General features: G+C 41.8%; 1 protein-coding gene across 2 annotated transcripts in view; it reads left to right on the forward strand.

Annotated features, from left to right (window-relative positions):
• Positions 1–14240, forward strand: part of RHBDD1 (rhomboid domain containing 1) — a 118858-nt gene that overhangs the window by 26412 nt on the left and 78206 nt on the right. For both annotated transcript variants that reach the window (XM_021682954.2, XM_044913435.1), the window contains one exon: positions 1112–1244. In XM_021682954.2, the coding sequence (XP_021538629.1) occupies positions 1112–1244 (133 nt within the window). The remainder of the gene's footprint in view (positions 1–1111; positions 1245–14240) is intronic.

The following is a 14240-nucleotide window of genomic DNA, read 5'->3' on the forward strand; positions in this document are numbered from 1 at the left end:
AAGGATGATTGGAGCAGAGGAGGGACATAGATCTTGCTATTCTATTTTAACGCCGCATCGTTCACTCTTGGACAGTTTGGACCAGGGTCTGCTGCAAGGTAGTTTTGGAGGAGATAGTTCTAGAAATACACACTGGCTCCTTCATGGTGGAAAGACCCACTGGTGTATCTGTGATAAGGAATTCTCTAGAACGATGGGTATGCCTCTCAGTAACAGCATTAAAATACACGTATGACACCTTACCATGGCACGCTCACTATGTTTAAGGGACCATGATAGTCCCTCTGCCTGTATCTCGGAGGACGGAATGGCCATCGGGGCCAAAATGAGGTAGTCTAAGAGTTAGAATGTGACGGGCAGGAGGGAAATAGTGCTGGAACAGAAGGAAATCTAACTCTTCCCTCTACTTTCCCTGCAATCTGGCCCCCTTTCCTTTAAGATACATCCTCATGCAGCCAGTTGTGGGAAAGAAAGGAAACATGCCCTGCCCTCAACATGTCTTTGCATAGAGGTTCGAAAAATACACGTTACTGCTCTTTTTTTTCATGGACTTAAAAATCATGATGCATAGGGGCACCTGGGTGGCTCAGTCGTTAAGCGTCTGCCTTCGGCTCAGGTCATGAGCCCAGGGTCCTGGGATCAAGCCCCGCATTGGGTTCCCTGCTCGGTGGGAAGCCTGCTTCTCCCTCTCCCACTCCCCTGCTTGTGTTCCCTTTCTCGCTGTGTCTCTCTCTCTCTCTGTCAAATAAATAAATAAAATCTTTTAAAAAGAAATCACATAGCAAAAAATTAACAATGCTGACGTGAACAGTTAAGTGGCATTTAGTACCATTTCAGGTGTTTTATTCCCATTTTACATGTTGTATATTTTCTAGCATACTGGAAGTCAGTATGAACTTCTGCATTAAGAAACATCAAAAGAATGATTACCTTGAACATATTTGTCTTTCTACCAAAAGCTGGGTTGACTTGTAAAGAAGAGAGTGTTTCAAAACAAGAAGGGGGATTAAGTCAAATAATCATTTTTGCTTTCAGTTAGTTTTCTTTGTTAAGTGTGGATTATCTCCACATTTGGATTGTTGATATTTGTATGCTCTTTATTCTCTTCTAGGAGTTTTGTTTGCTTTGAAAGTTCTTAACAACCATTATTGCCCTGGAGGCTTTGCCAACATTTTGGGCTTTCCTGTACCCAACAGATTTGCTTGTTGGGCAGAACTTGTGGCTATTCATTTCATCTCACCAGGGTAAGTGTTTACTCCCAGAGAATACAAATGAAGAACCTGATGTTCCATGGAGAAAGAATTGCAATAATAATGAGGTAACCAGTTGGTTTTGTTTTTTTTTTTTTGCAGTGAAGTTTATTCTTTAAGGACGGCACTGAGCTTACTTGTTTCAATGTCATTCCTGAGTTTGAATCCTGTCAACTACTGAGCCCTGTGATTTTGGTCACTGTGCCTTATCTGACGTTCAGTGCCCTTACCCTTTAAGTAGGAATAAGAGAACCCAATATACAGATTGGAGGATCTGTATCAGTGAGACTATCTATTCATGAATTCTAATAATAGTAATGCAGAGAGGCACGTAGAAACCACATAATCATAAAGATAAAAAAATCACAAGACATGTTGGTCCAGTGCTTTTAAGGCATCTCAGTTGTGAGGTGTCTTGGTGATAGAACTCTTTAAACAAAAGACTTGACTCACAATCTCAATATGTAAAATGGATCAGTGATGCACTCTTTAAGGTTGAGAGCAAGCATAGGGCCCCATTCCCTTTGCCTTACCCTCTGTGCTCCAAGCAATACAGTGGGAGAACCATTGATCTAGATGAATCCCTTCCTTTTCGGATGAGGACAGGAAAAGTCGTGAGGTTAAGGTACTTTCCAAACAGCTCCTGGTAGACACTAGCGTAGTAAGGTTGCAGACCTCCTCACTCCTGGTCTGGTGCTCCTGACTGGGGTGCTATGCTTTCCCACTTTGGTTCCTTTCTCTGCTTTTGTTTAGAAAAGGGAGGGTGAATTGTGCTTTTCTCCCACCTCCCACCAGTTTCCCTTCTCTTAGTCTGTATAGGCTACTGGAAGCACATGGTTTTTTGTTTATTTTTACTGTAAGCACCTAGATACTCTTTGGAGAAGGGGGAAATTCAGGAAGATTCAGGAAGAAGTAAGGAGGTGTGTTTTTTTGTTTTGTTTTGTTTTGTATTTTTGGCCACTTTTCAGACAGCAGTTTTATTTTGCTTTTGGTTCGTGTGGGTGTGTTGGGTATTGGACTCTATTTGATAATTTTCTCTTTGTGCTGTGCCTCAGCCCAATAACCTCCAGAGAGAGTCCCTTCTCTGATGCTGACTTCCCATCATGGGCAGCCATTGGCAGCTGGTCTGCAAAAGGCAGGGATGTGACCACTGAGCACCACTCATTTGCAACTGTATTGTTACCTTGTGACAGTTCCACGAAGAAAGCCTAACAAAATCTTCAAAGTTTTCTTTGAAAAAGGGCCCAGTAATGTCTGTCCCTTGTGTGAACAGGCCTCTCTATACCTTGTCACTCACAGTTCCCTGACTTGCTTGATGTGACTTGGTTCTCTGTGTAGACGCGAGACTCTTGTTTGTGACCGCAACACCCAACATTCATATTGAAATCACTCCCTCTGATACTTGAACTTTTATTCCACGATGAGTCCGTTTGAATGGCTGTGCCTTTAATATTCTCATGCAACCATTTCTGAAGACTCTCAATCATCATGCACTTTATTTTTTTTTAGCGTTTCCCCCCCCCCCTTTCCCTGGAAAAGGCATGGTTGCATTTTTATGTAATATGCTTATTCTGCATGGAGGGACCTGATATCCTGAGCCTGGGAATTACATGAAATTTCCTATCTTTGAAGTTTGAAAGAATAAATCTCTTTTGGTGTTTTAAGATTTGACTACTTTGAATGATAAACTTCTGATACCCAAGCATCTGCTTCTGCCTGCGTCTACATAAAGACCAAGCTAAACACTGGTCCAGGAAACTAAGAAGTGAGTGCTTCTTTGAGATGGATCTTGGAAGAATGGGAGAGACCAGGGCTCTCTTTGCTCTGCATTGTTGCTCTCCTGCTGGTTGTCAATTAGATTTGCACTGGGAAAACACTGTAAATCTTTAGAACAAAGCCCGCTTTATTGTCAGACTTAATGAGCTGCCCTCTGGGGAGAAAAAAAAAACCTGCCAAGCAAACATTTGGTGGACCTCTGTGTCTTATGAAAGCCACAGAATTAGTAATTTCCCCCAGTTACAGCGTCTTATGGAGGCAAGCCACTCCAAACAGCCGGCCGTTCGTTAGGCACTGTGAGGGGCTGGACTTGACCAGCGGAGTGAAGGAATCACACTCATAAGTGGTGCTTTCGCTTTTCACAGTCCTTGTTTGTACCTTGTTTTCCGTGATTGCTGTGCCTCACATGGTCCTTTCATTCCCTGGCGTGTCCTGGGATCCTGCTGGGGAGGGGACTGTGTTTGAAGAAGTGTCCCTGCCCCTGAGGCGGCCCAGCAGGGACGTGTGCGGGCCCCTTCAGGAGGCTGCCTCCTTGTCCACTGGCTCTTGGTCCTTCCTGCCTCCTCCCCGTCCTGTTGATGGAAGAGAGGGGGTCTATTGCCAAGTGTTGCCTCCAACCTCTGCAGTTTCTCATATGGACCCAAGGCTATTTAGTCCCAAACTGAAGCTCAGAGAAATGAGTGTTGCCCACCGTGAGACAGCCCCTTAGTGACCCTGCTGCAGGTCAGTGGTCACTTGTGAAGGAACTGGGCCCGCCTGCTAGCCGTGGGACCTAAGGGGACTCCTGCAGCCTCTCTGAGCCTCATTTTCCTCCTCTGCCCATTGGGAATATTACTTGCTTTCTCTGTTTGCTAAGTCTGTTTTAAGGAGTCCAAGAGGTGGTCTAAATGAGGGTGTTTATAAATTATAAAGTACTTCACTCATCATTTTTATTATGAGATAAGTCACTGGGAGTGTGTAGTGTCCCTGAAATGAATCCTACTTCTTTTTATTCCTAAAATCAATAAAGTAAGTCAAACAGAATTTTGTTTGCTTCAGTTCTGTCTCTCCCCTGCCCCGTTGTTCCTGCTTGACTTTTCCGCCCAGAATGGCAGTTAGCAGTCTAAAAATTCCCTTGGGCTACTCATAAACACAAATTAAGCAGGCCATGGCTGCATTTAGACCCTGGGAGATTCTTCCGTGTAATATGGCTGTTCTGAAAACATTAGCCCCTGGGCTTTGGTACTGCTTCACTGCTAATGTCTGATGAGAGGAATTACTCTGACTCTGAAAAACTTCTTGGTTAGATTGACCAAGTGAAAGAAAAATAGATTTAATACATTTTTTTACTTACTTCAGTTTTTTAACTGTAAAAATTTTCAAACATAAACAGAAGTTGCTAAACCATTTGAAAGTAAGTTGCAAACATGAGGCTAACTTCACCCCTAAGAACTTCTAGCGTGTGTCTCCTAAAAATATATTGCTTTATATAAACACATTACTGTTGTCATATTGAAGAAAATTAACAGGAGTTCCCCCAGTGTTGTTTAGTGATTAGTTTAGATTTAAAATTCCCCATTTTTCGGGGCGCCTGGGTGGCTCAGTTGGTTAAGCGACTGCCTTCAGCTCAGGTCATGATCCCGGAGTCCCAGGATCGAGTCCCGCATCGGGCTCCCTGCTTTGCAGGGAGTCTGCTTCTCCCTCTGACCCTCCCCCTCTCATGCTCTCTCTCTCTCTCTCTCTCTCATTCTCGCTCTCAAATAAATAAATAAAATCTTTAAAAAAAAAAATTCCCCATTTTTCAAACATCTTTTGTAACTGTTGTGCTTTTTTGGGGGAGGGGGGTAGAGATGTAAGAGGATTAGGATATAGTTAAAGTTCGCACATTTGATTACATTTTTTTGTTCCCTTTTACTCTAAGGCAATCCTTCTACCTTTTTATTTTCCTATGACATTGAGAAATAACTCATGGAAGAGTTGTGAAGAGACTAGATTTTGTAGAATGTTCCAACTTCTAGATTTCTTGTTTACTTGTAGGGTTACTTAACTCCTTCCTTTAGCCCCTGCATTTCTGTAAACTGGGAGGTAGGTACAAAGGTTTACTTACATTCAGATTAAACTGGGTTGTTGGCAAGAATACTTCATAGGGGTGATGCCATAAGCCTACCCAAGACCATATTGCATCATGACAGGAAGGACATAATGCCTGATTGTCCCTCTATTAGGAATTCTAAATTTGATCAATTAGGATAGTCTCCGTTGTGAGGATACATCTGTCCCTTTGCAACTTAGAAAGTAATCTGTGGGGTGATAATTGGACATCATGCAGATAGCTTGTTAATAACCTTCTACCTTTTCAGTATATGTTAGGGGGAGCTATGAAGAATGATTTTCTAAATCTGTCATTCCTTCTACATTTATTAGGTGGGGTTAATCCAGGGTTAGAGGTTAAGACCCACAGGCAAGGGATTGAGGAAGATGAGTGTTCTGTCAAGGGAAGATCTGATTTTGGTAGGCTTGAAGCTATTCAGTTTTGTGGGTTCTTTTTAAGAAAAAAAAAAATACAAAATTAGAAACAAAATAAGAATTTTAAATGACAATACAAAGCACAACAATTTATAAATTTTAAAGAGCTGACAAATACCATAAACATTATAAAATCCCTAAAAGTAATATAATATTCTGTTAACTCCCTGGCAGGCCTTTATAATATTTTCCCCCAGGTTTGGCTGAGTGCTTTTGATCTCTTCTTCATCTGACAGTAATTTGGCAATAACATTTCTGTAGAGAGAATAGCATGGTGTATCAAAATTAATTTTTTATCGAAAGTTTAGGAGAACTTTTACAGCTTTTGTAAATTTTTAGCATTGTTTTCTGATTTGGAAAAAATCTCCATCAAAGCGTTTTTACATAGAAGCTATAAAATTTCAGGGCTTTTCAAGATTATTTGTGCAGTGACCAATATCTAGTGTACTTTGAATGATTTGAGTGTTGTCCCTGATCTTCAGTGGCATGGTAGGAGATTCACGTTTTCTTCACTGATACTAATACTTTGTGCCAAATCAACAAGAAATTTAAATATTAAAGCTCTTCATTAATTGGATTACCAGAACTCTAAGAGCCTATTTATTCCTTCAGTTTACAGCTTTTGATTTGATTTGAAAATATTTTTGAAAGCTACAAACACAGGAATTCCAATAAAGTTGATTTTGCATGATTCTCAAAAAAGAAGCAGAAAATGGATGGCGCATTTATGATTGCAAACGCTGCGTTACTGAGTAGATTCCTGGCAGAAGAGAGTTTCTGTTTCATGGCTGTTTTTACTGTGTATTAGTGGGAACTGAATTCCCCCATTTATAGTTTTACATGTTTGGTGATCGGGAGAACTTTCCAGACACTGGGCTCTGACACTACATTGGTGGTGCTCGCTGCCCCAGGACACTTGAGAGTGCCGAAGGACTTCTGCCCCTCGGCCTCCTGTTACAATTCAGGTTAAAGATGCAGAGTGGGCCTTAAGAGGATTTCCTGAAGCCGTTACTCTGCACCGAAATGACCATGAACCATGTAAATAAACCCCACTGAATCCCAACTAAATGTAGGTTCAACTCAGCTTCCCTTTAGCTGAATCCAGAAAATGTCTATGGCCACACCAGTGCCACCTGACAAAGGAAGTGTGATAGAGCGGAAGTTGGAGTACACAGAGATAGCAGTTTTAACCAGTGTGGTTAAGATATCCCACTTTCACAATTCTACAAAAGTATATGACCCTATGAACACATTGCTGGGACCTCTCTCATGCTCTGAAGGATCCCTGGCAAGTGAGAGGCCTATTGCTCCGTGAGCGTCTTGGCAAATTCACCTGTGGATTCTGTTGAAAGGGTTGTCCCAGTGATGCATATGGGGAAGGGAAGGGAACTGGAGAGGCCTAGACATGGTGGACAAATGGAGGGGTTAAGACCTAGGAGGTTTTGTCAAGTTTGGAATTGAGAGAGCTTTGAGAATAGGAATTGGCAGTCAAAAGACAGGATGTTAGGGACGCCTGGGTGGCTCAGTCGGTTAAGCGTCTGCCTTCGGCTCAGGTCATGATCCCAGGGTCCTGGGATCGAGTCCTGCATCGGGCTCCCTGCTCCGCGGGGAGCCTGCTTCTCCCTCTGCCTCTGTCTCTCTCTCTGTCTCTCATGAATAAATAAAAAAAAAAAAAGACAGGATGTTGGAGTTTTTACTGGTATGTCTGTGTAGGTGTGAAACTGGAGAAATGGTGGCTCATTGGACTCAAAGAGCTTAAGAGATGGTAGGGTTCAGGTGTTGGCTGGATTATCTACATGAGCAATGATATCACCCGGGGTAATTATAGGAGATAGGGTAGAGATGAAGATAGTGAGATTATTCCAGAATCCTCCATGGATGTCAGGAAATTATACTAGAGACAGATAGCAGACAACGTCTGTATTAGGCTCCTATTGTTGCTGTAACAAATTACCCCAAATGTGGTGACTTATAATAACAGAAATTTATGCTTTCATGATTTCTGAAATTAAGTGTCCAAAATCAGTAACACTGGGCTGAAATCAGGGTGTTGGCAGGGCTATACTTTCTCTGGAGGCTCTGGAGGATATCCATTCCTTACCTCTTTCAGCTTCTTGTGGCTGCTGGCGTTACTTGGCTTGTGGGCACATCACCCAAAAGCCACCAAAATCACATTGCCTTCTCCTCTTCTACCTGTGTCCAATTTCCCTCTGTCTCCCTCTTATAAAGACACTTGGAATTGCATTTAGGACTCACCCTGATAATGCACCATAATCACCCCATCTCAGAGTCTTTAACTTAGATGAGGACGTGGATATATTTCAAGGAGTCATTATTTGGCCTACCACACCATCAAAGATGGGTAGAGAAGGTGGTGAAGACCCAAACTCAAAATACCGACCACAAGTGTTTGGGCCTCTGGGAGTGCATCTCCTTTTCCTTTCTTTGGCATACCCTTTATTCTTTTCTCCTGTGAATTCCTGGATATCCTTCAAAACCCAAATCAAATGATAACCTGTTCTGTGCTGCTTTCCTGGATTCCTCCAGGCAGAGTTAATTCTTTATTTTTGTTCCAGTAGTGTTTGTAGATTTCTCTACCATAAGCACTTTCTTCATTATAATTTATCCTTTTCTTTTCCTTCTTCTCTAGGCGAGGAGCTTCTTGAGACTAAGCATCTTTCCTTACTCATCTTTGTATTTTCCTCATTCGCTTGACACATAGTAGGCACTGAGTAAATATTTATGGTTGAATGAACATAAGTTCACTGTGAATGGGCGTCATCCAGTCCATGGAGGGACTGAATAGAACAAAAAGGTGGAGGGAGGTTGAAGTCTTCTCTTTCTGTCTATTTGGACTGAGACATCAGCCTTCTCTTGCCCTTCGACTGGGACTCACACCGTTGGGGTTCCTGGTCCTCAGGCCTTCAGACACAGATTGGAATTTACACCATTGGCTTCCCTGCATCTCCAACCTGCAAATGGCAGATCACAGGACTTCTAAGCTTCCATAATCATGTGAGCCAACTCCTTATGATAAATTTATATATAAATTACATGTAAATATAAATACATACATTATATATACAATAGCTAAATATGTTATATATCCACCCATCCTATTGGGGTGTTTCTCTGGAGAACCCTAGTATAGTCATTGAAGGGACCTGTAGTTTCTGCGGTTACTTTTGGTCTGAAATCTTCTGATGGATTCCTTTATGACGTCTGTCAAATATTTTAATTTTATTACTTTTTCAGTTGATAAGGTGGACCAATATCTCATTGTTTTAGAACTTGGTATCTCATTCAACTGTACGGAGGGAGTAATCTTGAGCAATTTTGAATTCAATTTTGAGTAAGAACAGATTTATTTCTCTTGTGCCTTTGCTTTTGGGGTTCTTGTTAAATATTGACCTGAATCAATGTGCTATCCCTCGCTGTCCCCCTGCACAACTTCACAGTTTAGTGAACGAAACACATACCAACAACTAACTGAAACAAAGCAGAAGGCAGAAATTTTAGTTCAATAAAAGCAGAGGAACAAAAAAGGAGGATAATTAACTCCAATTTGAGAAATTAGGAGGCTTTGCAGAGGGGAGGGTATGTGCATCGAGCGTTGGGAGATAATAGGTAGACTACTCTTTGCAGTGAGAATAGGAGGAACAAAACCCAGGAAGCATGTCAAGTTTAGGGAACAGCACAGAATCTACCCCCGAACACTGAGGTTAAGACTAGCAGCATTCCCCCACATGTGTCCTTTCGAACACTAGTTCCTGAGACATCCCCACCACAAGGTTCCCTAGTCAGTAAACACAGCACATGTGTAATTCTGTGTTCAGTCCAGTGGCCACACAACACAGAACACCTGAAAGGTTCAGGAAGTGACTTCAGAAAGAAAGAAATCTGGGTAACCAGTTAGCTTCCCCAGTTTATTTGATGGTGGCACCCTTTTGTTCAGCACTAGCATGAAACAGTCTCTGCAGAACAAGTGTTCCTCAAGGTACGTTCTATAAGCACCTGGCTCCAGTGTTGGGATGAGGCCACTTCGTAGAGGGCCTTGGTTACCAAACTGGATGGCAGGTTAATGGATTCTGACCTTGCTTGCAGGGAGATGGCTTTGGTTTCTGAGGAGGTACAGCCATGAACTGACTGACCTGTGGCTTAGGACAGAAGACCAGAAATTGTCTTTAGATTTGGTGGTAGGAGTCTAACTTAAATGTTGACCTAGACTAGAGAAGAAACCAGAGACCAGAACTAGTGCAGGGGCTGAGAGAAAAGAACAGGAGGGAACACATGGGGGAGAGGTTGCTGAGGCTAATTCGATGGTCCCTGGGGCATAATCATCATGACTTTCCTGTATGGGGGACTTCCTACCTGCCAAGTACCTTTGTAAGCTCTGTATCTATTATCTCTTGTATTTCTTCACCTACTTTGCGAGGGAGGAGTAATTACTTCTCTCAGCAGATAAGGAAACTGAGGCATGAACATTTTTAAATACCTTATTAAAGTTAGTCAAATAGGGGCGCCTGGGTGGCTCAGCGGTTAAGCATCTGCCTTCGGCCCAGGTCATGATCCCAGGGTCCTGGGATCAAGCCCCGAGTCAGGCTCCCTGCTCAGTGGGGAGTCTGCTTCTCCCTCTGCCCCTAACCCTGTGTGTGCTCTCTGACTCTCACTCTGTGCTCTCTCTCTCAAATTAAATAAATAAATAAATATAAATAAATAAATAAAATAAAGTTAGTCAAATACCAGGTAATAAATGGGATAGTCAATGAACTGAAGCTTCAGCAATCAGGTCTGTGAATTCAACCTCTAAACCAGTGGTTCTTAAATTTTTTGGTCATTAGACAAACTTAAGGTCTTAAAAATTATTGGTGACCCCAAAGGACTTTGGTTTATGTGGATTACATCTATCAATTTTGATCATACTGGAAATTAAAACTGAGAATCTTTTTAAAAATTAATATTCATAATAATTCACTTAAAATCATAACCTCAATTACTAGTAATAATTCATTTAAAATAATAGTAAGCCTAACCCAATATATGTCCACATAAATAATATTTTTTATGGAAAGTAAGTGTATTTCCTATACCGCAAAAGGGGAAATGAATGGCAATAAAAATTTTTTGCAAAACTCACTGATGATTAGCTTAATAGAAAAAAATCTGACTCCTGTATTTGTTTCCCCAGTTAATCTGTTGAGCTATATCATTTTGGTGAAAGACAATTTGGCCTCACACAGATGTATGCTTAGAAAGATTAGGAGGGAGCATTTGAATAGCCTTTTCAGATAATTGTGGATACTCTTCTTTGTACCATACAAAAACTTGGCAAGTGGTACTTTCTTAAAGGCTAACAGGCCCACGGAACACACTTTGGGAACTGCTGCTGTAAGCGCTCATGCTGCCTCTCTAGTCACGTGAAGGTTTCATAGCTTGTATGAAAGGAAAAGTGGTGGCATAGAACCTGGGCAACTAGAATCTTTTCCAGGGATGCTTCATGCAGTCAGAGATGGGAGAGGGAGGGACGCGGTGGGGTGTGTGAAAATATACATAACCACTGAAACTGCTCAGTAACAACTGTCAAGGTGAGCAGTTAACTCTTTGTCCAAAGGAGAATGGCTACTTGTCCTTCTTATCCCAGAGACTGACTCTAAAATCTGCCTGTGTTCTATGTGGGACAGAATCCCTTAGACTGCGTGGAACGTCCATGCTACACTGAGTTCTCTTCTTCCATCTGCTTACAGTTTGTGGTAAGTTGCTTCTGGCATATTTGTCTAAAACACAACATACGGTTTTTTTTTTTTTTTTCCCCCAGTAGTACTGAGATAGGGAACACAAAGGAAGAGGACAGTGATCAGCTTGGCTGTGTTGCATTTTAAATGCCATTTGACACCCATGTGGATCTACGTACATGGTAGACTGTTGGTTCTCTGCCTGGGAGTTAGGAGTGAGGTTGGGGAAGGACTGTTTAGAACATGACTATGACACCATCTACTGTCCCATGTTCTTCTAGAACTTGACCACTCCACCATCACGAGGACGGGTCCAGTTCACCTCCCCATGAATTGGATCGTTTGTGATCCAGTGTAATCAGTAGATGGCTGCAAAGGGGCCTCATTACTTCCGAGGCAACACGTTTCTTGCTTGGTGAGCTGAAATACTTGGCCCTGGGGTCCATGTAGGAAGTCCAGCTCCCCTGATTGCATCATGAAGAGGTGGCGTGTGCCATGGGAGTGGATGGCCTTTAGAGACAGCCGTGAATCCACCTAGCCTCGATGTTATGGAGCAGAGACTGTCCACCCCTCCGTGGTCTTTCTAAATTCCTGAAATGTGAGTCAAAGAAAATGCTTGTGTTATGCCACGGCATTTGGGCAGATATGCTCCGCAGAACCTGTCGTGACCATAATGAGTTGGATGAAAAGGGGGAAAGTAGAATGAAGAACAGTGAGTACAGAGGACGGTATTTGGGGAGTGGCAGAGGTTGGAGGGGAAGCAAAGGACAGAGGTGTGGGGCAAATCCATGCCCAGATGCTGGGCTGCCCTGAGTCATAGCAACCTTGGCCAGCAATAATGGGGCTTTAAAAGCAGTGGTTTCCAACTGTGGATTCTAACCCTTTAAGAGACCCTGAAATCAGTTTAGTTGGTTACAGCTGGTATACAGAAAGAAAAGAAGGAAGTGGGAGGTGGGGGGGGGGACTGGAGATATTAGTGTTGGATACAGTAAGAATAAGTATTATATCCAGGAACCCTAGCTGTATGTGTATGTGAGCTAGGTCAAATCTAAAATGTATTTTTATTGTGGGACCCTGTACAAATTTCAAGAGATACTGCTTAAACTAGAGCGAAATGTGTATGTTTAGGAACAGTGTCATTCATTGTCCTCGGCGGTAATGAACTGCCAGGACGTTGGTGGCAATGAGAAGAATAGGCTGTGATCACAGAGTTTTACTAATTTATTGTCTTTAATTAGAATGAGTATTATTTGTTCACGAGGCTTGGTAAAGGCTGTACCAGCTCTCAGGATAGTTCTCTGTATAGAAATATGTGCTAACAGATTTAGAGTTCACCTAAACCAAACCTGCTAGTCACAGTTGCTCGTCATAAACAACATTATTAATAAAATCCTTTGAAAATCGAAGGAGGGGGGTTATTTAGAGCAAAGCAGAAAATGAGGTAGAAGAGTTAACACTTTTTCCCAAATGAAAGCATAACATTCCTTTCTAAACTGTTTAAATGTGGAAATATTTCCAAGAGCTTAGTAGAAAATAAAACCCAAATGGCTATAGGGTCAAAATATACACTGGAGGGGGGAGGTTTGTATAAACAAGCAAGTGACAAATAAGTAATTCCAGTGATACCCAAATTAATCATGCTGGGGAGAGAAAGCTCCTTCAGACATGGCCTGATGGATGAGCCTGAGAAGGAACTGTGGTCCCTTTAGGGTTGGGGCGGTGTTTTGGCAGCTCATTGAGAGGAGAGAGGGATTCATGTTTTTCAAGGGTGGGTTAAGTTGTTTTTCAAGAACTTATGCCAATTTCTTATATCATTTTTGTCTGCAATTGACCTGCATTCGGGATCATTATTTAAAACAGAAACTTTTTTAGTAGGTCTAATATAATGTTGCCAGGTTGTTTCGTGTGTGTCTGTGTTTATGTATGTACATGTATATGTGTGCATGTACAAATCTGTTTATTCATTGTCCAGGATGAGCATTTTCTGAAGTGTCGGTGTTCTGTTTATAATATATACTCATAGCTTTCGTTTGTTTCTACTGGGCTGTTACATTTTTCTAATAAGCTTGGATGACAAATGTTTATAGCATTGTTACTCACCTTCTGTTTTATTTCATGGAAACATGTTTTCACAGCCTATTAAGGAGAGCAGTTTGAGTCAACATTCCAGGACTATTCTGAGGAGATTTTGTGAAGGAGGGGAAATTTTTCTTCTGCATTCCTTGGATGTCCATTTATATACTTCCTCCCTCCCCTCTTTATAGGCTCCCATAAACGAAAGTTATATGAATCATATAAAAGAGTTAGTTAATTTGTCTGTCTCCCAGGAGGGCTTATATTTGAACAGAACTCAAGGTGAGAGCAATACTTAACCAAAGCAATGATTCCCTGGAGTTAGATTTTATGAGAAGAGAATGAGAAATTTCGAGGCAGGGAACTTTCCCTGCCTCTAGAATTGGAACTCCTTGAGGGGAAGGGGGTGTATAAATCATCTCTCTGGCTCTGGAGTCCAAGCCTGTGGACAGCAGGGAGACCCAGTCCTGCCCTGGACCACTTGGACAGAGTGAACTTTGAGCTGCATAGGAGGCTTGGGGAGAACAGAAAAGACAATTTCATCTGACTACTGAGTTTTCTTTAGTTATTCTTTTCTAAGAGATCTGTATAACGATTTCTTTTAAAAATTGGTTAAATTACATAAATAATTGAACTGAAAAAAAGCAGCAGCTAAGTGGAAGTGTGCCCTAATTTCTCAGTTGCTAATCTTCCAATTATCTGCATATTCATTGTAGAAAAGTTGAAAATATGTCAACATATGATGAAGAAAACAGATTGCCCGTGGTCCCTCACCCTGAGAAAACTACTCTTAGCATTCATTCTATCACACACCACTGCCCTCATACACAATTATGTTTCCCACTTAATTCCTGTAACTTGTAAGCACAGTTTCTTCAAAAGCCTCGGTTTTAATGGCTGTGTC

This window comes from Neomonachus schauinslandi, chromosome 3 (assembly GCF_002201575.2).
Source record: "Neomonachus schauinslandi chromosome 3, ASM220157v2, whole genome shotgun sequence".
Lineage (NCBI taxonomy): Eukaryota > Metazoa > Chordata > Mammalia > Carnivora > Phocidae > Neomonachus > Neomonachus schauinslandi.